The sequence below is a fragment of the Anas platyrhynchos genome, chromosome 2, assembly GCF_047663525.1.
Source record: "Anas platyrhynchos isolate ZD024472 breed Pekin duck chromosome 2, IASCAAS_PekinDuck_T2T, whole genome shotgun sequence".
Lineage (NCBI taxonomy): Eukaryota > Metazoa > Chordata > Aves > Anseriformes > Anatidae > Anas > Anas platyrhynchos.
This window is the reverse complement of record NC_092588.1, coordinates 151,633,846-151,661,634: the sequence shown is the minus strand read 5'-3', so window position 1 is coordinate 151,661,634 and position 27,789 is coordinate 151,633,846. Positions and strand designations below refer to the sequence as shown.

The window sequence follows — 27,789 nt, the reverse complement described above, 5'->3', positions numbered from 1 at the left end:
CCCACCCACTCCTTTCCCTATTCAAAGTTCCATCCTCAGTGTACTGGGTCTCACTGAGAAACTTTTAGGATGCTAAAAAATCATAACTTTTCTTTTTTTTTTTTTTTTATTTATTTCATTACCCCATCCTCATGAGTTTTTCTGAGTGAATGTGGTTAAAACACACAGCATTGCCAGCCTGAAAATATCACCTTAGTCTGAAAAAACAACAATCTCACTGCTGCATGCCTCCTTCCTATTATCTTCTGCAGCCTGGTCGCTGCTGGGGTGCTGTGCCTGAACAACACCTGCCTGGGAGGGCTCTCATAAACCCTTGGCCGGTGCAGGCATTTCAACAAGCACCTGCTGCCAAGCAATGCCCCAGCGTCCTAAAGACTTCACTGCTCTGGGTCATTAGAAACCCCATGACAGCTTTTTTTTGGAAAAGGGGATGAAAACATTGGGCTCTTCACCTGTTTCCAGCTGCAGTAATTGGCCTCATTGGGTGGAACAGGATGCGCTATTTTCACTCACAAAACTCGGAGGACTCTTCCAGGTTTTCTAACCCCACTGAAAAGGGTGGAAAAATATCTTACTACAGCAGCAGGGGTGAGAAATGACTGAATAGTGCCTGGTCCCGTGGCAGTGACAGCCTTGCACATGGCCCATTGCAATGCCACCTCGTTTTCCACAGAGCATGCTACCCTTTGCCCTCTGGTCACAGAGTAATTCATTTGCCAGCCTCACTGGTCACGCCATCATCCAGAGGCTCATTTATCTGATACAGTTCAGAACAACTTCAGGACTTAGGTTTCTCTTATTCACCAATCTCCCTTAATCTTAGGGATTGAGAACAATAATTCCCCCGATGCTGACTTTCATCAGACTGAGACTCACTCAATTATCTTTCATGTCTGCTGATCTGAAGCCACAGCACTTGAGAAGTTGCCTTTTCCTCTAAGTCTGTAGCTCTAAATGACTGAAGCTCTCCTAACAACCCTGATATTACCTTCTGTTTTTCAATAACTGTTCATGCTATTTGCTGCACGTGAATTTTAGCACTTTTTTTCCCCTTATTTTTCTTTCATCAGTTGGTAAACTAATAGAAAATTACAATTTTATTAACAGCATGTTCTAGAGCTGGATTTAACTTCTTATTCCCCCCTACCCCTGTCTTTTATCACAGAATTCTGCTTTCTGCTTTCCATAATCTCCGGCAAATAATGAAAATTTTCCTCAAAAGCAGACCTGCCTTGCTATTATCTTACAAACCAGTCTATCTTCCCTAACAGTGTGTGCTTACAGACTCTCACAGGAGCTGTACAGTCATAAATTCTTGAGCATTGACGCCAATGCAAATCTGTGTTCCTGTAGCTGGGTGTAATTCCTTTGGCTTCCTTGCATCTGCCAGAAGTCAAACTTACTCCTTCCAGAGGTAAAGTTGTCCATGAACATATTGTGCTCTGTGATGAGCTATTTAGTGTGATGCCCAGATTGCCTCATAGCAAGTGCTCCTCCAGCTCCTCTAACCATGGCAGTGGCTGATGATCCTGCTCCCTTTTAGATATCCATAATATGGCAGCACTGTATTGGGCATGATAAATAATTAGCCTTCCTATTTCCTTATTTCCTTTAATATCTGTCAGTTTATCAATAGAAGAATTTTTGTCAATGAATTATTGTACTCCCTTTTTTTTTTTTTTTTTTTTTTTTTTTTTTTTTTTAATATCATGGCAAACGATGCCTGATCTCTTGTTCTCTTGCTGGTGTTCCAGTGTTTTGTTGGCTGCTTGGGCTGCCTTTGCATGTTGAGCTGATAACTCAGGGTTCCCAAATGGAACCTACCAAGTCCCATCACTAAGCCGTGTCCCTCAGTGCCACATCCACATGTCTCTTAAATGCCTTCAGGGATGGGAACTCCACTGCTTCCCTGGGCAGCCCATTCCAATGCCTTACCACCCCCTCCATGAAGAAATTCTTCCCAACACCCAATCTAAGCTTCCCCTGGCACAACCTCAGGAAATTAATGCCAGTGTTTTGTCTGGTTTCACCCCAAAGGAGAGGCTGCACGAGCCCAGAAATAGCAGGGGACAGGAGCTCCTCGCTGCTTAGTTCGTTTTCTCTGCATTCACATTTCCTGCCTGAATTTAAAAAAGATGTTTACAAGGAAGCAAGGAAACTCTGACACTGCTAATACATCATTGGGCCTGGGTTTCCCAATTTCATTTATTTGCTTTATCTTTAAGAAAAAAATTGCTGAAGCTCCCATTCCTCCACGCTGACTGTACAGCACTGAGGCTGCTCTGTTATTTCTAGTAATCACTGCTTTCTGTAATCAGTCACTTTTGCAAGTGTGACTACGTGTCTGTGCCTACACTCTGGGCACATAATGTGTTCCACCAAGCAGACAATTTCCTGGAAGTTGAGAGAGGGGGAGGAGCTGGCGGGGTGAACTCTGCTGTTGAAGAAATCCATTATATAATGGAATAAATGGCTTTAAGCCTGAAAGTTACATTTTTCAGCATCATTTACACTGAACACCAGCCCCAAAGAAAGGCAGGTATAAAAAATGAGATGCAGTGATGACCTTTATCAGCTGTGGTGACAGCTATAAATCAGGCTGCAAATCCTCATCAGCTTGCTGGACAGAATTCATTACAGACAGAGATTGCTGCACTGCTTTTTGTCTTTGATTGAGGTATGTCCCATTTAAATAAATGCTCCTTCACTGGAACAAATCACACATTTCAAAACAGAAGTCCAAGAATATTATTCATTGATTCATTTGAGGACTAAGACAACTTACAGACCAGCTAAACCTCACAGTGTTTTGCTTGAAGTATAATGCAGATCAATTTGTTCTTTTTTTAAGCAGACCAATTTTCTGTTCATTAATTCAGATGCTGTGTTGATGGCTCGTATTGAATATAATAGCAAGATTTACTGCCCTAACAAATCAGCGCTGCTTCATTTATCCTTCCTTATACACATCAGAAGTACATTCAGCAGATTAGCACCTGATTTTAAGCTCATTACACTTTATGAAATAATGAAAAATTCTTTCACTGTCTACTTCTGACTATACAGAAACTTTTGTGTCTTAAAGTTTTATCAAAGTGCAATTTTTGCAATGCATGCAAGCAGGAGCATAGGGAGCAATAATAGTTTAGTATTAATGTCATTGTGAGCAGTAAAATAACTTCTATCAGTTCAGGTGATGTTCATGAAAGATCCATCAAGTATTAACAGGCCACAGACTCATTGTATTAATAAACTTTTTTTACCTGAGTGTTGAACTCTGAGTTAAGGGTGAACTTTCATTGTCAGTTTTTCCTGTAATTAGAAAATATTCTGAGAGCCTTGCAATTATCCAGATGCTTTGCTAGCTATGTTTAAAATGAGCTTTTTCTACTTAGAGTTTAGAATGTAATTGGGAAAAACAAAACAAAACAAAAATGCTGACATGGGATGATTATTAAAGCAGTAATCTTTTTCAAAATACCTGATAATTAGGTAATATTCTGTCTCTTGGTTATTCATGTTTTCTGGAATATCTGAGAATAAAAATATAGACTGTATATTTTCCTCATACAACAAATGATGCTTCAGTGTTAATGGCTTAAGGATATGTATAAAAGGGAAATGTGTTTAGGGAGTGTTAAGACCTTTTATCACATCAATGCAAAACTGTTGGCACAAAGGTGTTTCTTCAGGACCTGGCGTAGAGGCTGGAGGTTGGAGCTGTAAATAAATTGTGCTGGACCAGACCCCAGACATCGTCCGTTCCGGTGTCTGTGCATGAGCAAATGCTTAGCAAAGATTTTAAAAAGTTAGCACATTTCTCATTGAGATAATCTTCTGGTGACCAGCAATTGCTGGTTAAAAGACTTTCTAAAAAGTGTCTCCCCCCACGACCCATATTCTTTTCTGTGTTTTTCTTCCAATTTTATAGTTCTTGTTTGGACACCCACTGTACTCGGGGACTGTGAATTCCACAGCTTGCTATGTGTAAAGTAAGCCCTTTTCTTTGTGTTGAACCTGCCACTGGCTGGTATTATTTAATGCCTCCTAATATTTATTTTGGAAGAGGCAGGGAACAAGCACTCATTATTTATCTTTGCTGTGCTGCTTATGACTTTTTGGACTTCTGTCCTATTTTTTTCAATCAGTACTTTTCTAGGTTGAAAAAAATCTTAGTTTGTTTAGTCATAAATCATATGAAGCACTATTTTAAAGTCCTGAATATAATCAAGAATGCTTATGAAAATGCCATGCCCTTGAACAACACCACAGAACTAATGACAAAAATTTAATGCTGTCATATCTGAACAAGAGCTCTCTTCATTACTCTGGTCTCAAATGCAAGTCTTAATCTAATTCAGATCCTGCAGTTTTTATTCAGTGCTAAAGATATTGATAAAATGTATGCCATAATTAAAAGGAAGAGATGCTTTAAGAACTTTGCCCATGACTCTGAAGTGCTGCTGAGGTGATTTTAAGTCTCAGAGTTTGTTATTTGGAGAGTATCATCCATATTGCATCAACAATTTAGCCTTGAAGAATCTGCTTCACCTCACTCTCAGAAGTGATTTTTTTTTCTTCTTGATTTTAGTTGTAAACCAGTGACATGAAAGAGATGGCTGTTTTATTATTAATAATATATACAGTGTAAAAACTTTTCATCTGCGCATTTGAAGTATTTTACAAAGATGGTTAACAACTGTAGTGAGGATGGTCATCTCCTGTTTAAAAAAAAAAAAAAAAAGAGAGAGACTGAAACATGGGTAAGGAAGGAACATGCCAAAGCTTTAGAAGAACAGGGTCTGTGGACCCAATGTTGTCCTCAGTGGGTTTCCTCAGGATGAGCTGTGGCCAGCTGCTTGAGGTTACAGCGAAATGGGTCTGTGCTTATATGAATCCTGTAGGATTTAGACCCACCTTTGACTCATGCCAGGACAACCCATGGTTTATCTTTAATCATTCATGTGTCTGTAACACTTGTGGGATACACCATGACAGTCATTTTCAGGTAGTCACAGTGAGGGTAGTCAATGAAGAATTGTTTCCCTAACAAACCAGAAGCAGAAGTTGGGTAGAATCCATCAGTTCTCTGACTTACTTAGTCAGGTTGTAAAAAAACAAAAATAGTAAGCCTACTCCTGTGTCAAGAAACAGTGCTGAATCTTTTAATGGCAGTGTGCTTGTGACTTTGGTTTTATCTTTTATCTATGGGGCAGTGCATGCAAGCACTGATCAGACTCAAGCTTCAGTTTATGACATCTGACAAGGTCACAGCCCTCTAATGTTGTAGTGTTTTTTCATCCTGAACCTTTGACCTGCCACCCAACTCTCATTTGGAGTCTCTTTCATGCATCTGTCCCAGCTTTTCTCTCAAGTAGGTTTTGAGCTTTGAGTGCAGGAGGCTCTCTCCTGCCTGTGCAACACCTGCTGCAGGGCATTCTTGTCTTTGCACAGATGTCATGAGTGTTGAGATAACCCAAAGTGCAGTGTGGGCAAGGTGATTTGTCTTGTTGCATGTGGAAATATCAATTTCTTTTCATGCATCTCCTTCTGCTATTAGTAAGCAGAACAAATGGCAGAGTTGGAAGATCTGTTCAATGTAGGGTATTGAACAGATCTGTTCAACATAACATTTGCTGTGTTAATAGAGGAGTTGCTTTTCACTTTCAGGGACTTCCTAGGGAACTGGCCTAATAAAATTCCACCGAGATTAAGGATCTCAGAAACCCTTAAGTGTTAGGAATTTTTTCTTACATTGGTTTATCTGCACTAACAGTAGAATTGTCTGTGAATTCACAGTCAAAACAGGGCACCCGCTTGCATTCAGCTCTGGGAAATGCAAGATGGCAGATGAAATAGGTGACAAGCTCTAACCATGTTGTTTGATGACTACCCTGGAAGCCACCTTAATGTTACAGAAATGGCTGCATTAAAAAACAAAAATAAATAAAAAATCTGTGTTCTTTACAGGAAGTCTCCCAGCAGTTCTTTTGGTTCAACTCCATTGTCAGGTTCTACATAAACAGACAATTTCAGACTTCTTTAATGATCTTTTCTTTTCCTCCTTGCAGATAATGAATTCATTTATAGAAACCAGAATGGCACAGTGATTCTGAGGAATGTTGAAACTAACAATTCAACAGTATTAATAGAAAACAAAAAAATTGTAAGTATTTCCTATAATGAGTAACAGAATTTCAGTTTTCTTGCAGTTGGATCAATAAAGCAGAAAATGACTTGGGTTTCGACTTCATGTATTGTCAAGGAGAAGCAATACGCTGGTAATGCTATGGGCTAAGCAACAAGAGATAACTTGAAATTCAACTCCAGTTCTCATTATTATTTTGCAATCTCAGTTTCTTTCATACTACTGGAAAGTATCATATAGATATTTGAAGCTAGTCTTGCATATCATGTAATTGAAAGATATGTAATCCTTGTCTTTGCATGCCTAATACAAAAGACAATTTATATATTTACTGTCAGTTGGTAGTATTCTCCACATTTCTCTGTGAAAACACTTATTTCTTTAACGTGTGAGTTTGATAGTTTTTCTTTCCTGATGTTTGAAATATGATTTCAGTGTTGGTAAAGGATACTGCTAATGAATCATAGTGGTTTGTATATGATAAGAACTCCCAGGAATTTACTGGGGAAAGAAAATAGTAAGTTGTTACCAAAATGAATGAAAAGAAAATAAAATCACAACTAATATTAGAAGGTATTACTTATAATAATTAAAGTTTCCTGATGCATTGGTTTTTTTGTTGTTGTTTTGTTTTGTTTTTCTTGTAGCCAATTAAACCAGCTTTTTGTAAGAAGAAAAAAACATTAAATATAAGAGTGTTTTCAATATTTAATTTAAAAAATGATTTCTGAGATAAAATAAACTTATGGTTGCTCCAACAATGAAATATAAATCTTGTCCTGGAAAAATTGCTGCTAATGCAGTGCCTGCTTAAGGTTTTGGTCAACTTGAGAGTTAGTTTGTTTGTTGTTGTATGTTGTTGTTTTCTGCTTTTTTTGTTTGTTTGTTTGTTGTTTGTTTTAGTAGGGTTTATCTTGTTGTTGTCATTTTGTTTTGTTTTTTTTTTTGTTTGTTTGTTTGTTTTTTTCATGCAGTATCTTTACAAAACTCCAAAAGTATGGAATGGCTAATGTGTTTATAGTAACAACCCAAGAACTGCAGAAAAAAGCTTTAGAAACAGTAGACCTGACTTAATTTCAAAAAATAAAAGTAAATCTCAAAGAAAACTTAAAACAAGATTCCAGGTTGACTTTATTTTGCAGTTAAATTGAGTATGCAACTCATACAAAACAAGAGTACAGTATTTGTCTTATATACATATATATACATATATCTTTTATATATATATATATATTTTAATGAGACAAAGAATTCCTCACTGAATTATTACTGCAAGACCCAACCTTAAACTTCACATGCTGCCATTTAACTTTCATCCTTTGCTACATCACACAAGCAATCTTTTGGTTTTTGTTTGTGTGTTTGTTGGTTTACCAGAGCATAACCCATCTCCTTTCAATTCTACTGTTCTTGTTTTGATTTTTTTCTTTGTGACTGTGTCAACCTAAAGAGGCATGACTTGAAGCACCACTAACCTAGGGCCAGTAAGGCCAGTGAAGCTGAGTGTTGAAAAATATATCTTCCCTTCATAGATATATAACGAGTCAGTTTCATATAGATATATATAATTAGTCAGTGTTATATATTGGCTTGAACCAATCTTGATCTTGACCTGTGGATCTCTCACTTTCCCTGGTTTCACGTAATGATTATTCTTATATCTGTTGTGTATAATATTTTCTCTGAGAAGAGTGTTTTCACCACACTATTGGTAAAGGAACAGTCTGGCTTCCATTAATGTCAAGGTCTATTCAATTCTATTTGTTTATTCCCCTGGTCTTCAATTTTTGCCATTCATAAGAAAAGCACAGTGTTATGAGATGATTCTATATATCCTTGCTGTGACCTCCTTGCTGCCTGATCTACACTTGCCCCTTTGTCCTCTGGATAAATAAATCTGCAGAACATCACCTTCATGTTCACCCAAAAAGCCCCAGTACAGGAGCTAGCATTACACCTCATTCAGTCACTTTCCCTTTGTCCTCTTCCTTCCCACTCATGGATCACCATAACTTCTGCTACCTTAGAATATTTTCCTTTCTTCATGTCGGTAACATATCAGAAAACAAAATCTGCCTTCATGCTGACATCTCTCCATCCTGAACCATGGTGGCCTCTCTGTCCCCTCTACCTTTGGGTATTATCCTACTTCATACCACCTCCAGCCCTGCTGATTATCAGGAGGTCTCTCTTCATGGGATCCTGTCTCTCTTCATGGGATCCTGATCCCTGAAGTCCAAATCCTCCTTCCCATTCTGCAACCAGAGAACCTCTCAATGACTTTCATCCAGTTTGTTAGGTGAGGGGATAAGGCTTAACAGGCAGTGGATGAGTGGTGTGTCAGTGGCACCTCTCTTTGACATTGGTGACACATATATTGGCACTGTGTATTAACGAAGACTGGAAAGGGAAAGGATGTGTGCACTATACAAATAATAAATACGGCAGAGAAAATGAAATTTCTGACAAGTCTGAGACATTTTGTCATCTTTTCTTGATAGCAAGACTCACAGTACAGCTTTTTGCAGAACCCAGATCAGGGTGCACCAGGAAAGCTGATCACCACAGCATCCCAAAGACTTTCTTGACTGGTAAAAATAGGATAGGATTCCACAGGGTCGTAACTGGTACAGGCAATGGTGTCTCTTTACTAATAATTTGCTCCAGCAGGTATTTACTGTTTGTTACCTCCAGCTCTTTGGCCAGTGACTGCAGGGAATGAGAAAGAATGAATAAGTAGTTATCACAATTTCCCAATACTGCTGCCTACCAAACAGTGTGCAGCAGTTTCCATTGTAAGGAAAATTCTGCCTGAGCTAGCTGCCTGGTCTGGGGCATAGTGCAGTTATACCTTTTCTTATGTGAGCATATATTTGCCTAAATAATATTTCTGTTTTTTTGAAAAGAGATGCAAAATGTTAGTTTTCAAGACACTTAGAATGACAATATTCTTCATCTGTAGAAAGATGGTCATAATAATTAGTTCTAGATGTTATTTAAAATGGTATAAAGTTGAAAATGGATTAAAAAATATTTATTTTAATATCTGATTTATTTTTTAGGTCTCCTTAAAGGCTATTCGATATGAAGTGTCACCTGACCGGGAATATGCACTTTTTGCTTTTAATGTTGAACCAGTAAGTAAATAGATTTGATTTCAAAATACACAACTAGTGGTGGACTCTTTTTTTTTTTTTTCTTTTTTTTTTCTTTTTTTTCTTTTTTTTTTCCCAGTTCTATGCCAATAAGATAATATTTTAAATTAATTGCTTCCAATGAAACAAAGAAAGAAAACCCCTCAGTTGGATATTCTGAAAGCATGTCACACTGCCATCTAGTAGAGAAGAAAGGTATAAATTACAGCATAGAGGAAACAGTGTCATTGACAGAATTTTATAGGCTTTGGGAGGGGGATGTAAGGACATGTCTTTGCTACAAGGATTTCTATTCCTCTTCTGTGTAATTTTTTTTCCATGGTGCCTTTTTCAGTCACACTATAAATTTCTTCCCAAGAACAAAAAGCAACTGTCAGTGTCTCCCACAACTGAAATAATACATTAATTATGGTGTCACCATTCCCAGCGCTGCAGTTAGGGTTGAGCTATCACTTTCATTATAAATCCTTTTCTTCAGAGGTTTTGGTATAAATCATTTGTAAAAAATCACCATTGGATTACTTCTAAGTTTTAGATTAGGGTGATTTTTTTTACCAAACTTCAAAAGAGAAAAGTGTAACCAGTCATTTTTAAATGACTAAAGAACCTGACACAAGGGAAGCAGATCTTGGGCATGAATAATATTTACTTTCTTTTAAATTCTGCTGGTATAGGATCTGAAAAGTTTGAATGATGGCTATGCTGTACTACTTGGATTAACTATAAACCCCATACATTTTGTTCCATAATTTAGGATTGCACCAATTCCTCAAAATGAAAATAATTAATTCATTAACAACTGCAAGTCTTTTTCCATACAATAAATCTAGTTTGGGCTGCTAACCAAGGGAAATTTTTTGGTCCTTGAGGTAAGAGAGGTTGTGGCTCTGTTGCTCATCTGATTTCTCTGCTGTCATCTTTGGAGTTATTCCTGACTCACAGTGTAAAAGTCAGGAGAACCATGCCTGCTGCTAGAAAAAGGTCAGATAAAACTGTGTTGGAAACTTTAGGGATAATTCATAAAGGCATTTGTTTGGGAGATCCTTGCTGGTGCAATTTCACTTCCCCAAAGATTAGCAGATTTCTGGAAAGAGTTGGATGTGGAAATATTAAGTTAAATCTAAATACCTCAACCTTTTTCCACTACTGGGGATTTTGCAGCCCAGACTTCACTCTTAACATACAGAGAAATGCCTGAGGCAGGCAGGGGAGGAGGTGGAGGATGGGAATGGAAAGGGCTGGAAGCATTTCTTCCACATGTCCCTCACCACATCTCAGTGCTTGCAAATTGGTGTTTATGGGATACAGGCAAAACATGGGGTTGTAGTGTTGAAGGTTCCAATGAGGAGGGGAGAGGAGCAGCACACATCTGCCTGTTGCTACTTTCCCCACACCAACTCTTCCTTCAGAAAGGAAAGCCCAAGGTGGCAAGCTGGAAATAGAACCTCTGGGAATATTTCAGGACACAACTAGATGCATATTCACTGTAAGAGAGCACTGCAGATTGCTCAAAGGTTCATATATAAGATTATGATATCAAGAGTTCCTGAAATGGTTTTCTGAAACAAAGCTAAACTTAAAAAAAGTCATTTTTTTATTATTATTTTTTTCTTTAAGATCCATGTTCATATAAACTTTGTTTTTGAAAAAAAAAAAAAAAAAGTATACCAATAGAGTGATAGTAAGATTCACTCCTGAGTATTGCATCCTTAAGCCATGCTGGGTAGCATTTTGTCTATTAAAGTTGCAATAACTAATAAATTACATATTAAGCTCTCTTCTCCCTTGATATACAGACTGTGGCTACAAATAATTGAGCATTAGTTAGTTTTTCATATTTTCTATCTTTGAAACTGTATTTTTGGCCAAAATTCAAATTACACTTGTTTTCAGCAATGCAAGAAGTTGATTAGCAAAGCCTTGGGCAGTTGTCCTTGTATCAAAGTCAAAAGGAAATTTCAGGAAATAAGTTGTCAAAGGATGTTTGAATTAAAGTTTAATTCTACACATACTCTCAAAAAAGAAATTTCTTGAACCTATTGTGTATGTTTTTTTAGAGGTGTCAGAATGCATTGCTTTATTTTTTGCCATTTAAAGGTGTAATGTGCTACCTTTTAAATGTTTGTGTGTATAAATGTTTTCATTATTTTTCTACAATACATTTGCACTGCATTTACATATGTGTATGGTATCTTAATATATATCATATAAGGTAATCATTTATCTGAATTATAATGTAAATAGATTCAGTCTCCATTCTTAATACCTGTTAGGAGTAAAAATCAACATAGAAAAGCATTGCATGTCACTAAAATGAGGGGAATTATTTTTAAGAAAAACACTACAAAGTAATTTTCTGGAAATAATGGCTTCCTGGTAAGATTTTGCTGTTTGTTTGCACAGGAACATCTCTGCTCAGTGTTGGGTCTAGGTGAAGGCACTGATGCACACATTGCAATAATACAGCCCTGAACATGCAGATACGTTCTGCAAAGACATTGAGGCAACTGATGTGTGTTTTCCTGTTGTATCACTTCATCACCTTGGAGGATGATGAATTAAAGTGTGCTCCTTATATATATTTCTCCCACGAAGCCTGGCAGGCAGCTGTGGGGCTGCTGTGGGTGCAGCATGGCCAGTCAGGCTGCCAGCTTTCCTTCTAAACTCATTTTTAAGTGCTTCTATTTCCAGAACTTTAATCTTTCAGCCAGCAATATTCTGTGTAAGCCTTGTGCTAATAGGGAGATTTTCCCACCTTAACCACAGAAGATATGCTGGTTTTGTTGTTTGTTTGTTTGTTTGTTTGTTTTTTCCCCTCTGGAAAGGTCATAGGGAAGATGCCAGGCTTCTTTATCTTTAAAATATTTTTTGTAACTTTCCTGTTGTTTGCTTGTTTTTATTTCCTAAATGACCCTATGGGGAAACTTCAATTTCAGATTGTCCTATTGTCCTTCACATGCATATAGACCTCTCACCCTCAGACCTCAATAACCCCAAAACTTAGGCAAATCAGGGTTCAGCCACAGCTGACTTTCTGTAACTTGGAGAGTTGAGGGGTTACAATAACAAGGATTAAACAAAACCCCATGGGCTTGGGTAGATTACTGTGGTAGTCAAATAGAGGAGTTTGTGTAATGGTGATAGAAGAAGCAGAGGAAAGCAAATGAGAAGTGATTTTCTTGAGTGACGTGGCTAGATGTTAAATAGAGAATATTTAATTGCCTCTATTATGAATAGCTGTCATTGTAATGGAAGAGAGGACATAAAGTGGTCCAATTCTTCTTAAAGCTTTGTTTCTTCTTTTCCAATTTACCAGTTCATTACTGTGTGTGAGCTAGTTAAGAGCAATTACATACAGGAAATCCTGGCTGATTAATACGGACCAAACTGCTAAGTCTTCTGAACAACAATTAGGGCTTAGAGACTTTTATAGCTGATACAACAGACCCTATTACCTATTTTGTAGTTAAATTAATGAATTTTTATAATGTTGAAAGCTGCAAAGAATTAATCATCATTGTAATTAAAGGAGGTCCAAGTACTTTCTTTTTTTTTTTTTTTTTTAAGTAGTTTCTGTGGTGACTTTAGTACTTCTTTCCATCCTGCCTGTTGCCATAGATGTCATGATGTTTTACAAATGGCTGTTGGTGGTGTGTTTTGGTTAATGCTTCAGACAGAGAGCTTGAAAGTTCATTGTGGCCCTCCTCAGCTAAAGGCACCTCAGTGGCTTCCGAGCTAGAAGCATAAAATCCTAACCAGGTGTTAAGCAACAACTGAGTTTTCTTTCATTAAAAAGGCCTTTTCTTGGTCTATGGAATTCGTATGGGTCTGGGGAGAGAAACTGAGGAGCTGGAGAGGTGGCACAAAGGAGGCCTTGCAAGGCCCACTCCAAACATTGTACATTGTATTGAGAGCAAGAATGAACTAGAAATGGGTTATATTTCCAAAGCAGAGTATCATTATAGTTGTTGTATTTTTTTACTGTTTGTCCAAGTCTGGTTGTTATTTAGAATGAACAGGTTTTGTGCTTGTGGCTCCAATTACAACCTCATAACTGCTTTAATTAGGCATGTAAAAATTAAGATAATATAACGCTTGTTATCTCCAAAACACTAATGGGTATAAATATTAATGAATTCTCATAACATCCTTTTGAGCTAGGTGAACGCTATTATTATGATAAATATGCCTCTGAAAATTAGACACTGTCATAGTTATTATCAGTAATACTGCTAATATTTTAGCTATGATATTTATTACTTAATTGAAACAGATTTACCAGTGTTAGAAATAGTTTTTTATAAACCTGTTTTCTTTCTGTGGCAATAAATATATTTCAAATTTACTATTCTGTATTCCTACACAACTTTGTTTTCAGGAACAATGATAATTTATAGTGCTTGTACTAAGTACAGTGAGAAAAGTTAGGATATTTGTTCCATAAAATCAAGTTACACATTTAAATGATTTGTTTAATTTTTGACTCTTGCTGTAAACCAATAGAATATTCAAGTGGAGCACTTGAACCACATAGACTCATCAAATCTATTATGATTTGGTAAATCTTGTGTATATTTCCTTAAAATGACATCTTCGATTGCTTCCTATATAATAAATATTCCTAGTACCTTTGAGCAAATAGTTAATATTTCAGTGCAATTCTCATACCTTCTGAAATTGCACAATTTTTATGAGCATGCCTACAGGAGTTGTTAGACAGGTGATTCTGGGGAGCCAGGAGTGAACATGAGGTCCTTCTGTTTTCTGAATCACCTCACATTCTTAGGTCCTGTTTTGAGTCATGTTATTTAAATAGCCAAAAATAGCAGGGTAAATATCCTTGTTTAATAATATACTTTTTATCCTGTTTGTTGTGATACTGATAAGAAGTGCTCCAGCTCCATTTACATAACAAAAGCTAAGGCTTGTGTGTCCGGAAGTATTGTATTAACAAGAAAGTACCAAGAACATAGATGAGGTTAATTTTCTGGATGATAGTTTACTTTGTATTTGAAGCTGAAGTAGTTGCTATTATTTGAGAAAATCTAGTGGCAATCATTTAATTTAAAAGGCGAATGTGTTTTGATTTTTTTTTTTTAATTGTGAATCCAGTCTTTCTAAAATAACCTTTGTGACAGACTGCTTATCTTTTCAAATCTAAAACCCACCATGAGTAAATTCACTAATCTGACATTTTGAATGTGGGCTGAATAGCAACAAGATAAAAAAGCCAAGTTTCAAAGGCATCAGAGAAGGTTGATTCAGGACCACTTTCATTCACTTTTTGGCTCTATCAGACCTAGGCAACTGCAGTCCACCTGGGGCACCTACTCTTCACAGTCACCTTGGATTATATAAACCACAGCTGGTAACAAGCAAAATCTGAGCAACTGGGAGATTTTCCTAGGTTTGAATCTCTGTTCAGGCAGAAGTAGCAGTATCTCTGTCAGACACAGCAATGTACTGAGTTCTGCAGTATGTTGGTATCAGTAATTGGTTCAGCCTAATTAATATTTGATATCTACTGTGGCAGAAAGAGACAGGGAAGTTTGCCACACAACTCTGGAGGGATTTATGGGTTTTCAGAACTCTATTAGAGAATTACGCAAACAGTGTCTGCTCAGGTGTCCTCATTTGTGCCTTTGACTGCAGAGCCCTTGCAATCAAGAATCTTTTTTTCTGATGTACACACTTCAAAAATTAAAAATTCTCACTATGGGAGGGTGCATAGCCATTTTAATTGAGTAAACATGCTATCAGGTGGTGGGAATATTTGTTCTTACTGCTCACTGGTGATCGCTCTTTCCAATTTCTCACATGTGGTGTGTTTGGAATAAAAATTTTTGGATGCAGGCATAGGACAGTAGAGCACCTATTAGTGGCAGGTTTAACCCTTTAACTAAAACATTTCATTTTAGTAATGTTAGCACTAGTTTAGGACTAACACAGAGAAATAATAGGTCAAACCTATTCCTTTTTTAATACATTTCGGAGGAGCTTCATGTTTTGTTACAAATCCCTGCAAACCTCCGACAGAAAATTGCTCCTTTACGCAGGCTAAATGTATTATTTTTTCTCTTAAAAACAATCCTTCTGCCTTGACATGGCTTAGTTTAATTAAAGAAAAAAAAACAGCTAAAACAAATAGGTAGATTGGGATTGGACATTCATACATTAGCTGCAGGAACATTTTTGTAGTTGACTTCCTTGCACAGTCGGGGTAAGTGTATCCCAGTTTAAATTAGGAGACTGTAACTGTAAAAGAAAAAATGGGTGGGTGAAGGATTCCTGTGCTTATTATCCAGGGGGGTGGGGGATTTTCACTGCTTCAGTGTAGGACTGGGTGCTCACCACAGCATCATCTCTTCAGCAAGTGTTGGAGAAGCAGAATCATCTAAACATTGAAGGTCCTGGTGGGGACCCTGCAATTATTGTGGGTAGCCATTACAGTTACTTGTGGCCTTGCAGCCCTTTCCTGGAGCACACAACTAAGCTGCATTAGGATCCCAATTTTTTAGCCGTGTTGTTCCCCATTATTGAAGGATATTTTCATCAGAAAGTTGGTGCATATGAAATGATCATCTAAATGCTTTCATAAAACATGATACAAAGTGTTTGCCATAAATTACAGGTAAAGATCTGCCCAACAGGTACAATTCCCAGCCCCCACATTCCAGTTTTGCTAATGCATACTACCTGTATAGCAGGGGTTCAGTAAAAATGAACTAAATTTCATTTTCTTACTGTGTCTCTATTCTAGACACCATTGTTTAATGTGACTATTGGAACAATATACTAACTGCAAGAAACAGAGAGCACTAAAACTTGAGTATGCTGACTTCAGCTGCTCTGCCATGCCTGTAATTAGAGCTTTAACTTTTTTTCTACTAAAAACAAAGGATTAAACTCTTGCTGCTCTTCTAACAACATCCATAATTTGAGCTAGGACTAAATTTTAAGCCTCATGGTTTGTGATGGGAGACTTCAATACAAATTGTACAGATGTGACTGAGTAGAAAATAATACTAAAAACTAAGCCAGACAGTCTTGGTCATGTAGCAGAGGCCAACAAACTGTGTCCTACATTTATCCACAGGCATAGATATACATCAGTGAACAGAAAAGCAAATCCACAGTTCCAGGGAAGAGTAGAGTAATATCGAAAGTCAGAAATAATTAGCCTGTCATGCAAGAGGGCATAGGTATATTATGTATCTGTATCAGCTATCAGCAGTCTTCCTCTGTAAATATTTTCTTTAGCAAATGAGATTTTCATCAAACAGAGAAGAGAAAATAAAAAGACTCAAGGCAAAACACAATGATACAAAAACAACTTTCTTTTTTTTTCTTGGATAATATTACATTTTTCATGCTACTTCCTTTTCTGAAAGTATAGATGATCTAACTTTAACAGACAGACTGGTAGAGATTAACATTCTAACAAAATTCACAAAACATCTTTAAAAAAAGTCCTGAAATTTATTTTTGAATAAAACATATGTAAGGTAACTGTGCAAGGTCTCCTAGATAGTCAAAAATCAGGGGAACCTTCCTTGCTTTAACAGGAATTAAATAAATGCAGCTATATAGAAATTACAGGGAAAATAAAATAAAAATAAATTATATATATATATTATATATATATAAGAACTTAGTAAAAAAATAGATTCCCTTCAACCTACAGGAGCTTCAGAATTACATGATAGCTGAGTTCCGATTTTTAGTGTAATTTTGCCTCCTAATTTTTCAGAAACAATGAAAATCACATTTTATGTTGCAATGTAATAAGTATAGACAGCTGTTTTAAAATGCCAAAGAAGGAAATATGTTAAGAATAGGATGCAATATAGGAATATGGCACTGATTCAAAGAACATTTGAAAAAAAAATCAGAAAAGATTTAATTCTGGTGCCTATGCAGAAACATAGGAAACAGTCCCTGCCTGCAGGAGTTTATAATCTAATTCTTCTGATTTCGACTCTCTTATTTATTTCTTTATTTTAACTCACTAGAATATGAAGAAAATATATTTAGTGCCCTCTTCTGGAAAACCAAATCTTTCTACGCAGAGCACCCCAATGAAGTTCCCATACTCAGAAATGCAAATCTTCTGATCCAAATGTTCTTTTTAGCTGTTACATGCCTCAATCCAGGGAGTGTGCGGCTCTGTGTTTCCCCTGACCAAGTGCCTTTTATCTCTTTAACTGCCTGGAGAACTCTGTTTTTGTTTTTGTTTCAGGACTATGTTAAAACCAATAATTATCCTTGGGCAGCTAACGACCCAGATTTGAAACTGGGATCTTCTATTCAATTTTCTTCTATTCTGTGCAGGGGAAAAAAAAAAAAAAAAAAAGGGGAAAACCACAACCTTACACTTTCTTAGAAAGGGAAATGAGTCCTAGGGTGTTATTCAAGTCTTTAAAGTCAAAAGTCTTCAGATTTTTGCATGCAAGTGTGGAAGAGTATCAGTATTGCTGTGATGGGATGTGCAGCATGAAGGGGATGGGGAATGCTCTGTGTTTCTTCCTGCCTGGTTTTCTTTCCCCTCACTTTTCGAAGAGATGTCCACCATCACCACTGTCCATTGACCCCTCAGACCCTCAGAAGATTTTTGCAGAGGCCCAAGGATGACACATAAAATGCCCTGCTGTTAGAGGTTTCTTTTGTGATTTCACTTGATATTTTCCTTATCTCAGAAAATAGAAATGTTGCCTCCAATGAATTAGATCTACACATGCATCAAGATACAGCTCAGAGTCTTTTGATATCATGTGGAACTGGAAAAGAAATCTTTCTCTGAACAGAGAACATTTTGGGAGCAAGGTGCTTGGCATATATCTGAAGGTTTTCATTCTACTTTCACATCCACTTCCGTGCTCTTTCACTTCTACTCTCTAGCTCCTTTTGAAGGTCTCATCTTTCCCGTCTTGGATTTCTTTCTTTGAGTATTCTAAGACTGCCCTGAGCCTATGAACATCACAAAAGATTTCAGTGACAGTGCTAGTTTCTTTGTAGTATACACCCTCAGAACTGCTACAGTAAAAAAGCAATTTTGGTATGCTAAGGGTAAATTTTAATAGAAAGAACATATGCTGTAGTTCTATAGCTGATTTCTGCTGCTAAAGTTTATTATTTAAAAATGAATAAATTAATTAGATATACTAAACATTCAGCCCATTTTCATGGCTTGGTTCTCATGTAGTTGCTACAAAGCTGCACCATTTGAATTGTAAACACCACAAAAAGGAGGATTTTAGAATCCCCCCCCAGTCAGCCTGCCCAGCTCAAGAAATATTTCATTTAAAGAAGACAGTATCTAATGCTTCATTATAAGCATTGATTATTAAGCATTGATTTCTCGTGCTGTCCTTTAGCCCTCTGATTTATACTTTCAAAGTCAACCAAGGTGAGAGTCAATTGAGTGAATGTAGATGTGAACAATGCAAACTCCTCATCTGTGTTTGCTTCCCTGGGCTGCATTTGTAACCAGGGTTCTCTAAGGTGCGGATCTGAGGCTAAAATGGACACCAAGGGCTGATCAGAGGAATCATACCCCATGCATGCTTTCGAGACCATTGTCTGGGAAAGGGGTGTTGCTACATGGTGCTTAGGGACTTGGTTTAGTGGGTGATGTTGGTGGTAGGGGGATGGTTGGACCAGATGATCTTGGCGGTCTTTTCCAACCTTAATGATTCTATAATTCTTTTATTTTATGATACATGACACTGTAGATGCAAAAATAGTAAATGTAAAGAATGACTGGAGAAATCAATGGCAGAGACATCCGTCAAGGAAGGCAGGTGTGAAGGCAGCAGCTCCAAGCTGCAAACTGCAAGAGCCTGGGAGTGCTTCGGGGAGGGATGACTATATCTATGCTACCTCTAGTCTTCCTCCTGCATTGGGCTACTGTCAGAGCCACGATGGTGAGCTGGATGGACTCTGGGTCTGACCCAGTACAGCTACTTTTGTATTCATAGTTATTAGGTAATAATAAAAAGTTATTAGTTTCTGTTTGTTGTTGTTGTTGTTTTTATTGTTTTTACCTTTTCCTTGGATATATTGTAGGGTACGTTAGAATCACAACATTAACTTTGTACTCAATAATTTTACCCTCAAGTTTCTCAACGGGACTTCAAAACAGGCAAGTACAGTGTTTGGAGAATTTGCATCCACTCTTACACTAAGGTTACTGTAGAGCAGGAGGGGAACCTGGGAGCTTATACTATGTGATGTGAATACCAACAGAAGTCTAAAAAATAAAAGATCAGTAACATAATGAGCTCATTCTTCAACCCTTACTCATGGTTCTTAATAACTTGATTGCAGATGCTCCCCAGTAACCTGGGACAGAGCAGCAATGAGTGCACGAATACTGGTGAAAAAAAAAAAAAAAAAAAAAAAAAAGCTTCAGAGTGCTTTGTAGCTGCCATTTTATTTACGATTAAAAACCAGAACAGTCGTCCTTTAAGCCAGTGACTGCAAGTGCTTGCTCATGCTGCTGGTGCCAGTGGAGTGCTGTGAGGGACAGGTGGCTCAGGAGCAAAAGGAGGCTTTTGTAATTGCTTGGCAGGGCAGAGCTGTATTAGAGTGCAGCAGCAGTTGGCAGATTGGATTAACGTTCTCCTAGGGGCAAGATCTGGCACATGAGCTGTATGTTAATACCTGTAGCCTAAGTTGATTCTGGAGCTGCATTTGTAACAAAAAGAACATCCGCTTTACCTCCACCATGTCACAAAGGCATAAATCCTAACACTGGCATCAAAATTCTCTTTTGACCTCATCAGTAGAATAAGGCTCTCAAACGTGTAATTTGGAAACATAGCTTTTAATAAAGAATTATTATCATGAAATAACTGAGATAAATAATCAGTTTGTTGAAAATGAAGTAGCAGCACTACCTAACAGCACTCTAGTCCATCTATTACTGTATCGGATGCAGCCATCACATTTTATTTGTGGTTATCTTACAAACTAGAGGCGACATTATTTGTAAAGGAGTAATTCTTTGGTTTAGCTGGTTCAGAGACCTTTGGAATGGTAACTAGAAAATCAGCTTCTAATGCCCACACACCCCGCGGTATATTTGTGGGAGAGATTTACATATTAACTGAGCTTGTTGCCTTCAGCATATGACCCTATTACAAATAGCTTGAGTTTGTGTTACAAATGCTTCTAAAAAGCAAGACCCTATGGCATGAATATGCCATCCTTTCCCAATGTCACCTTGTTGTGAGATTGATTCTGCTCCAAGGAAGCCTCTCCAGCATGGGTGGCAGGAGGGCTGGCCATTCACAGCTCCGCCTGACTGGAGAGCTGCTCTGATCGTCCTCTGCACACCAAGGACGAACTTATAGCCTCAGGCTCCTTCAGGCTCATATTGCAATGATTTAATTTTCATTTCAGAGCAAATGGATTGAATTGTTGAAAGATTTAGAAAACAGAGTCATGTAAAGATTTTTCTTCTGTTCTCCCACTCTCCATCCCTTGTACAGACCATTTCATTCTCTTCTTCCAAAGCAATTGCTAAAATTTCTTCCCAGTTCAGGAGATACTCAGTTTCTTGTCCTTGATTTTATATGATATTGGGTAGCAGCGGAGGAGTCCTTTATTCACAATGATATAACTGAAATGAGTTATATGAGACGCTGACCCATTAGGTCTCCCTGAGACATTGGTTGCTTCATGTTGGCTGCATCATTTTGCCCAGAAACAAGTATGGCGAATTCTTTGGCTGATGTGTTGGGATCCTTTCCTTTCCAAAATAAACAGTTTCTTCCCTTCTCTCAGTAAAAACACATGCAATCCCCAGGTATAGATCTTGATTCTTTTGCCTAAATGTTAATTTAAGTTGGTTCCTGTGGAACACAGAGACAATTATAACAAAGGCAACCAGTTGCCAAATGCCCTGCATCTCGATTAATCCCTGAGACCCCTTGTTCTAATTGCCCTTCCTCCCTAAAACTATTTTCCCCATCTCCGCCCTTTCCTGAACTTACCAGACTACCCCAGCATGGCACAGCACTACTAATGCACACTGCCCAAGGCTGCAACCACATTGCTTGTGGGGCTGATCATCTGGCTGTAGTAAGAGCATCCTAAATTGGGAGTTTGGGAACAGCTGGGGATTGTTTGGCTGCCAGCTGAAATGATGCACAGGGAATACTCGATGATAGCATTTCATTATGGTTTTCCTAATTTATTAGAGGCACAAAGAGAAATGGGCAGTGCTCCTCGGAAGGCTGCAGTAACAAGCTGGTACACGGCATGAGACTGCATTAGAGGTACATTACTTGGGAAGGCATAACGTATAAAAGGATAATACAATGTAGAGACAAAAGAGAGTTTGCTGCCTCAGATGAAAACAAAACAGGTCAGTATCACAATGAATTTGAAAGGTGAGAATGTTGAAAAGACTTCAAATTATATGGCTTTATTGATTTGGTTGGTTCTTACAAACAATCAAGCTCAGGGTACAAAATACTGGTATGGATTTTTTTCTTCCTTTTTTTTTTTTCATTACAGTGACACAAAAGAAATAGATATGGTTTTTCAGAGAGTCTAATTCCAGGTTGGTTACTATGGAGTGCCTATTAACAATAAAATGGTGGTAATACTTTGCTAGAATATGGGGCTGGGGAGAATATATATGGCCAACCTGCCTCCACAAACTGAAAATAAGTATATGGAAGACCATTACCTAATTTCCCACAAAATATGCCTCAAAGAGAGATATCTGCTTGTGCTCTAAATCACAAATATGTAGGAGAATCAAGAAAAAATGTAATTTCACCTAAACATATCTCTGAAAGATGAGAAGTTGGACAAAGCATTACCAAGAAGTTAGTGTTCAGCTACAGGACTGTTTTTTTCATCCTTTTTGGAGGGTCAGTTCAAACTACTATGAGAAATGAAGGATTTCTTCTCAATTGAACAGAATGGTTCATATGTTTTCAGGTTTTACAGACCCAACAAAACTGATAGCATCATGAGGAATTTTGATGAAGGCAAATGATGACTCACATTTAGTCTTTGATGCTAACTTTCATCAAAAATACAGAAAATTCTCCAAGCAGGTACAGTGACCTGCTTTGATTCTCCACAGAATACCATAACAAAGTATGGCAATGCAATATTTTTAGTCAGACAATTATCCTTGTCTCTAATGGAAAATTTATATGGATGACATCTATTACCCTGGAAAAACAACACAATATCTTCTTGTTGATGAAAGACTGATAGAAAAATCAGTGTGACAGTGTAGCTCTGACTGTGGGTTATCCTTTACTGAGCATAGTACGTGCATGTAGTAGAAAGAAATGCAACCTGTAGCTAACCTTTGCTTGTGGTTTTCCCGCTGAACATTTTTTTGTCCCCTGTTCATGCCATCGTTATAAAATGGGGTACCAAGCACTCATGCTGCTTCCAGCATAGACCTGCAACCCTCCCGCATTCTGTCATCACTTTATTCTCTTTTCCCTCTTAATTTGTCACCTTCAGAACATGGTAAAATATCACAGATATTAAGGAATAATTCTTCTTTTACCTGCATATTTTATTTCACAGCATGAATTACAGTTTTATGGGGTGCCAAGACCATTATAAAAGGTGTAACATGTAATTATGTCACATGTTTGGGATCATTCAATTGGACTTCCATATGTGCATTTGGGGGGTTGTCTGCTCATAGCACAAGTAGGAAAATGGACTACAAAATCTCTGTACAGAAAACATTTTTCTGTACTAAAAGTGGGAAACTCTTTTAATGGATCTGGCAGTTCCTGTTTCACCAGCCACTTGCACTTTATTTTTGCTATTTTACTGTAGTGCATGAAAAGGAATATATTATAAGGATAATTTGGGTCTGTTAAGAAACCTGAGGGGATCGACTATTTGGAGATATACTTTATTGTTACAGAATAAAAAAAATGGTTCCTTTTACCCAGATAACTACTGGGGCTTTATGATTAATTATATTAAAATACTTTCTTGCTGTTCTCACACATCAGCCAACTACTATACAGGGTTTTTTGATGACGATTTGGAATGATCATTTTTGTTTGGGGATGCTGGGGTGACTTTTTGGATGTAATATCTGATTACTGAATATGAAGAACACACAAAATAATAGATATTTTGTATTAAGCCTTTCAAACTGCTTTATAATGCATCTTACAATTTTAACTTACTCTATGGCTGTTCCTTTTCAAACTCTACATTTTACGGGATTATTTGTGAGTTTTCTAGGTAATAATTTAATCTAAGTAATAACGCAGCATGAAGGACCAGATGGCTCTATGGAGTCATTTAGAAAATGGACACAAAAGATGTTTTATTCCTGTATTTATCAAGTAAGTAATAATCGGGGAGTCATGGCAGACAGTCCATTTGTGTTTAATCTCAGATCAGCAAACTGTTCAATACACTGAGAGATAAGACACTAAATTAGCTTTTTGATTGAACAGCCTATTGGCTGATGAGAAGATTGAGCTGGGTTGGGGAATTTTCTTCTAAACATCCTCAAAGAAAGTTTTTACTGCCTGCATGTGCATTGTTTCCATTGATACAGCACCTTGTCATACAGACATTAAGGGAAGCCATTTGATGAATGCAGATTACTTCAGTTGCTAGCAGGGTATCAGCCCATGAAGTGTGACAAACTGGCACAGAAGATGGAACTGTAAACTAAACTCTTCCTTTTTTTCTTTTTTTTTTTTTTCTTTTTCTCTGATGATAGTGCTATAACCTCAGCAGATATCATATCATTTTCATCACAGCCATATGATGGAAACTATTTCCCAATTTCCTTCTAAAAAAATTCCTAATTTCCATACAAAACATTTTCCTAATTCTTTTTCAGTTGCACAGGCAGTGGCAAGCTGAAAATAATTATGAAAATTTTATACTTTTAATAAGGAGTTAATGTAGGTGAAGGTTCTGTTGTGTCCAGGTTGTGCCCCTGTGACAAACCCAGTGAGATGTGGGGAGGTCACAAGGAGCCTGCCTGTCTTTTTGGACTTTTGTCAAGTACAGCTGCAGTTGTCTGGAGGAATGAACAAGAGCTGTAAATTCTAATTTAAAGTATATGAATAATCACAATGAATAAATGAGTCCAAATCCATTCCATTTTTCAATAACATACACTTTCTGTTTAATAAGCCCTGCTGCACTAGGATCTGTGTCTTTGGAGATCATATAAGGGCTTTCAAGAAGAAATTGCACTACCATCCACACCACATTTTGCTCTGATGGAGAACAGAAATTGCTTTTTCCAATTAATATCTGTAGCTTGTAGGAATCAAAATTGACTTGCTGTTTTGGAATTTGGTGGGAAGGAAGGAGACACTGCTTTACTGCTACACATGCTGCAAGGTTTGCAGTCCTGCTGTCATATGGTCAGGTCCAGGTTTCTTTGATTACATAAAACAAGGTCAGTGGCTTCACAGCAAAGTCTTCTCATATGTAGTTAGCCCTGTGTTTTTCTGAATTTGAGAGAGAGAGAATTGCCTTTACAAGACTTGGGCGAAGAGATGGCTCTATGTATTTCTGCTCCTTTGTGACTTCAGCAAAGCCAGGCACAGGTTGCAGCGAATAACATAGATTAAAAGTAAGCAAGATCTGTGCTGTGACCTGGGATAAGAGACCCAGTGGGACAGTGCTTCTGGCACAGTGGTTTTAGTATAATGACTTTTACAACACTCATTGATTACAGCTGGCATGGAAGTTTTTGTGACCTGGTTTTGGCCATACCTAAAACCCTTCAGAACAGTCTTAAATCTGTTCTGACCTATGTTGGCAGGAAGACTTGGCAAACAAGGTTTTACAGATGAAAACAATGCCAAAAACTCTGCTACCTTTGAAAGCATCTCTTTTCTGAGAGGAGGTGTGTGCCTCTGATATGCAGCCAAAAATTAGGGTTAAGAGCATCAAATCAGTGCAATAAACTCTTACTACACCCCTCAGATAGATAGGAGGAATGCAGAGAGTTAACACTGTTATTTTTGTTGAAGAAAATAAAATCAGAGAGGCTACATGAAATTAATATGAACATTTAAGAACTGTCCAGTCTCTGAGACTTTGGGTGTCAGAAGAATGATGATCTCTTTTCTACACTTTTCCTTGATGTGCAATTTTCCTAATGACAGGTAAACAATTGAATTTGACTCAGTTTTGTCAGCTGATATATTAAGCAGACATAGCCTTTATCTCAAAAATTTAAAATAATTTCATGTTTGTTTTTTTTTGTTTGTTTGTTTGTTTTGTTTTTTTTTGTTTTTTTTTTTTTTTTTCATATCTAAGAGGAAATCAGCCATTTCAGTTTTCAGGAAGGCATTAAATGGTGTTTCTTTAGGGTCCCTATCTGAGTAGGGGGGTTGGTCACAGTTTGTTTTCCAAACATGTTTGAAATAGTAAGGATGAGAAGGATTTTTGATCTGCATGGGGTGTTGTGCTAAAGAACTAAAATAATAATATACATCTGATCCTGAAATCTTTTCTCATACAAGTTATAGTTGTTTACGTGAGCAAACCTACTGACTTTATATCTTTCCTCTTTTTTAAATCTTTAAAAGAGGAAAGATTGCTCCAGTGAATGAACTCTGCAAGCTACAAGCCTTTGAAGACTACAACCTACAGGCACAGCTAATGTGAGAAAGTTTTGCCAAAGACCCAAGACAGTATAACAAGTAATGTTCAGAAAGTAAAGAAGTTCTCTAACACTCCTACAGATCTATTATTTTTCCCCACACACACACCTAATCTCTCTCTCCAAATAAATAAATAAATTCATAAATAGATAAATATTTACTTCAGTCTCCGTTAGTGGCTCTAAGACGGCTCTAAACTCTCCAGTATGACTACGGGGACTCTGTATCTCAAGTGGGAACACCAGCAGATGTACTTCTCAGGCTGTTCCTTTTCCCTCCAGCTTGCCACATTTCTCCATCTTGTCCTGAAGCCCTTGATGCTTCCCTCTGTTCATACTTATTTTGGGGGCTGATTTCTGCCTCTGCTAAGAGACTATACAATGAATTGTTACCTTGAAGGCCAATCTCTGTGTAGTTCACATTTTTTATATTTACATCATTTTCTATATCTTAGTGCCAGGATACTTGAAGACAAAAGTTGCTCAGTATTTATTATCATTTATTAGTATTTTTTAAATATTAGGAAACCAGCGAGCACAAAACTGTCTTTCCATACTTATAAAACTACTTCGGACTTAACAAAACTGCTTGTTAAATACATCAGTATTTCACTATACGGCCAAGTATGGTTTTCCAGCTCTGTAGACAAAAGTAGTCCTCTACTACATTCTCTTTAAAGAATTTTAGCAGTTTAGGAACCTCAACAATGCTTGAATAAAAAGTAAGGCCATGGGCTTCAGCAAGGTCCGCATTTTCAGTATTTTAAGCTTCAAAAGCTCTTTGGAGTTTTGGTGTGATTGGGGGTAGACGAGATAACTAATTTATTTGATGTCATCTGTAACAGGTGGAGCTGAAAAGGACGTGTACTAAAATAAATGCTATCTTGAAAAGAATTTGTTTGTGCTACTAGACCTTCCCTGGCATAATACACCACAGAGATTGACCTTGTCAGGGGAGACTTTATGTACCTGTGTGCCTCAAAAGGGCACACAGAAGATTTTGGGGTACAACCTGGTGATATCCTTGTAAGGAGATAAATGAATTGCAGAAAGGAGGGATTTCACATCCGTATGCCATTCATCTCTGCATTTCATAAGGAGAAAACCATTGTTTTCACCTCTATATTCTAGTTGTAGACTTTTTTTCTCTCTCTCTCTCTTTCCCCCCTCCCCCCCCCCCCCCCCCCCAGGAAGTTTTTTCAGTAATGTAAAGATTTAGTGTTTGGATTCAAACTGTAACAGTTAAGTTTGTTTTGATACCTACAAGATGATGTACCTCATGTTTCTTTGCCTCTCTACTAAGCCCCAAAAAGATGAGAGCATCTTAGAAACCACTGTGCAGGCTTGCCCACGAGAGTGACTTGCAGGAAGCCATGCTTACTTACTTGTCTGTGATGCTAGCAGTGTGCCTGGGATCTGGGATGGTCTCTGCTGAGGCTCGCAGTGCCATGGAGGACGTGGTTTCTAAGCATTAAAAAAAAAAAAAAAAAAAAAAAAAATCAAACAAGAAGTACCTAGTGGGGTAAAAAAATCATTATCAGACAAACTTGATTTGTGAAGCAAGTATTCAAGAAAATTTCTCCTTTTGTTCTCTGGGACAGAATGCTTTTTGAGAGCTACTGGAGGCAAAGAGAATTAAAATTTGAAACAAGTGTCCAAAGGAATGATTTTAATATACCTCTATATATGTATTTGTAATGAGGCATAATTGCAAAAGTGGGTGCCTGTGTATTTATACAGGCATATATTTATACAAATTTGTTCTTATTTAGACTTTCACACTAGTGTCTAGCCTTCTGTGTTGCTCAGCATTTCTTACCTTGGACAACCACAGATCCCTATTA

General features: G+C 37.4%; 1 protein-coding gene across 4 annotated transcripts in view; it reads left to right on the top strand.

The window, feature by feature from the left end:
• Nucleotides 1-27,789, top strand: part of DPP6 (dipeptidyl peptidase like 6) — a 548,682-nt gene that overhangs the window by 403,683 nt on the left and 117,210 nt on the right. For all 4 annotated transcript variants that reach the window (XM_027450427.3, XM_021276661.4, XM_021276660.4 and 1 more), the window contains exons 4-5: nucleotides 6,072-6,166; nucleotides 9,211-9,285. In XM_027450427.3, coding sequence (XP_027306228.1) covers nucleotides 6,072-6,166; nucleotides 9,211-9,285 — 170 coding nt within the window. The remainder of the gene's footprint in view (nucleotides 1-6,071; nucleotides 6,167-9,210; nucleotides 9,286-27,789) is intronic.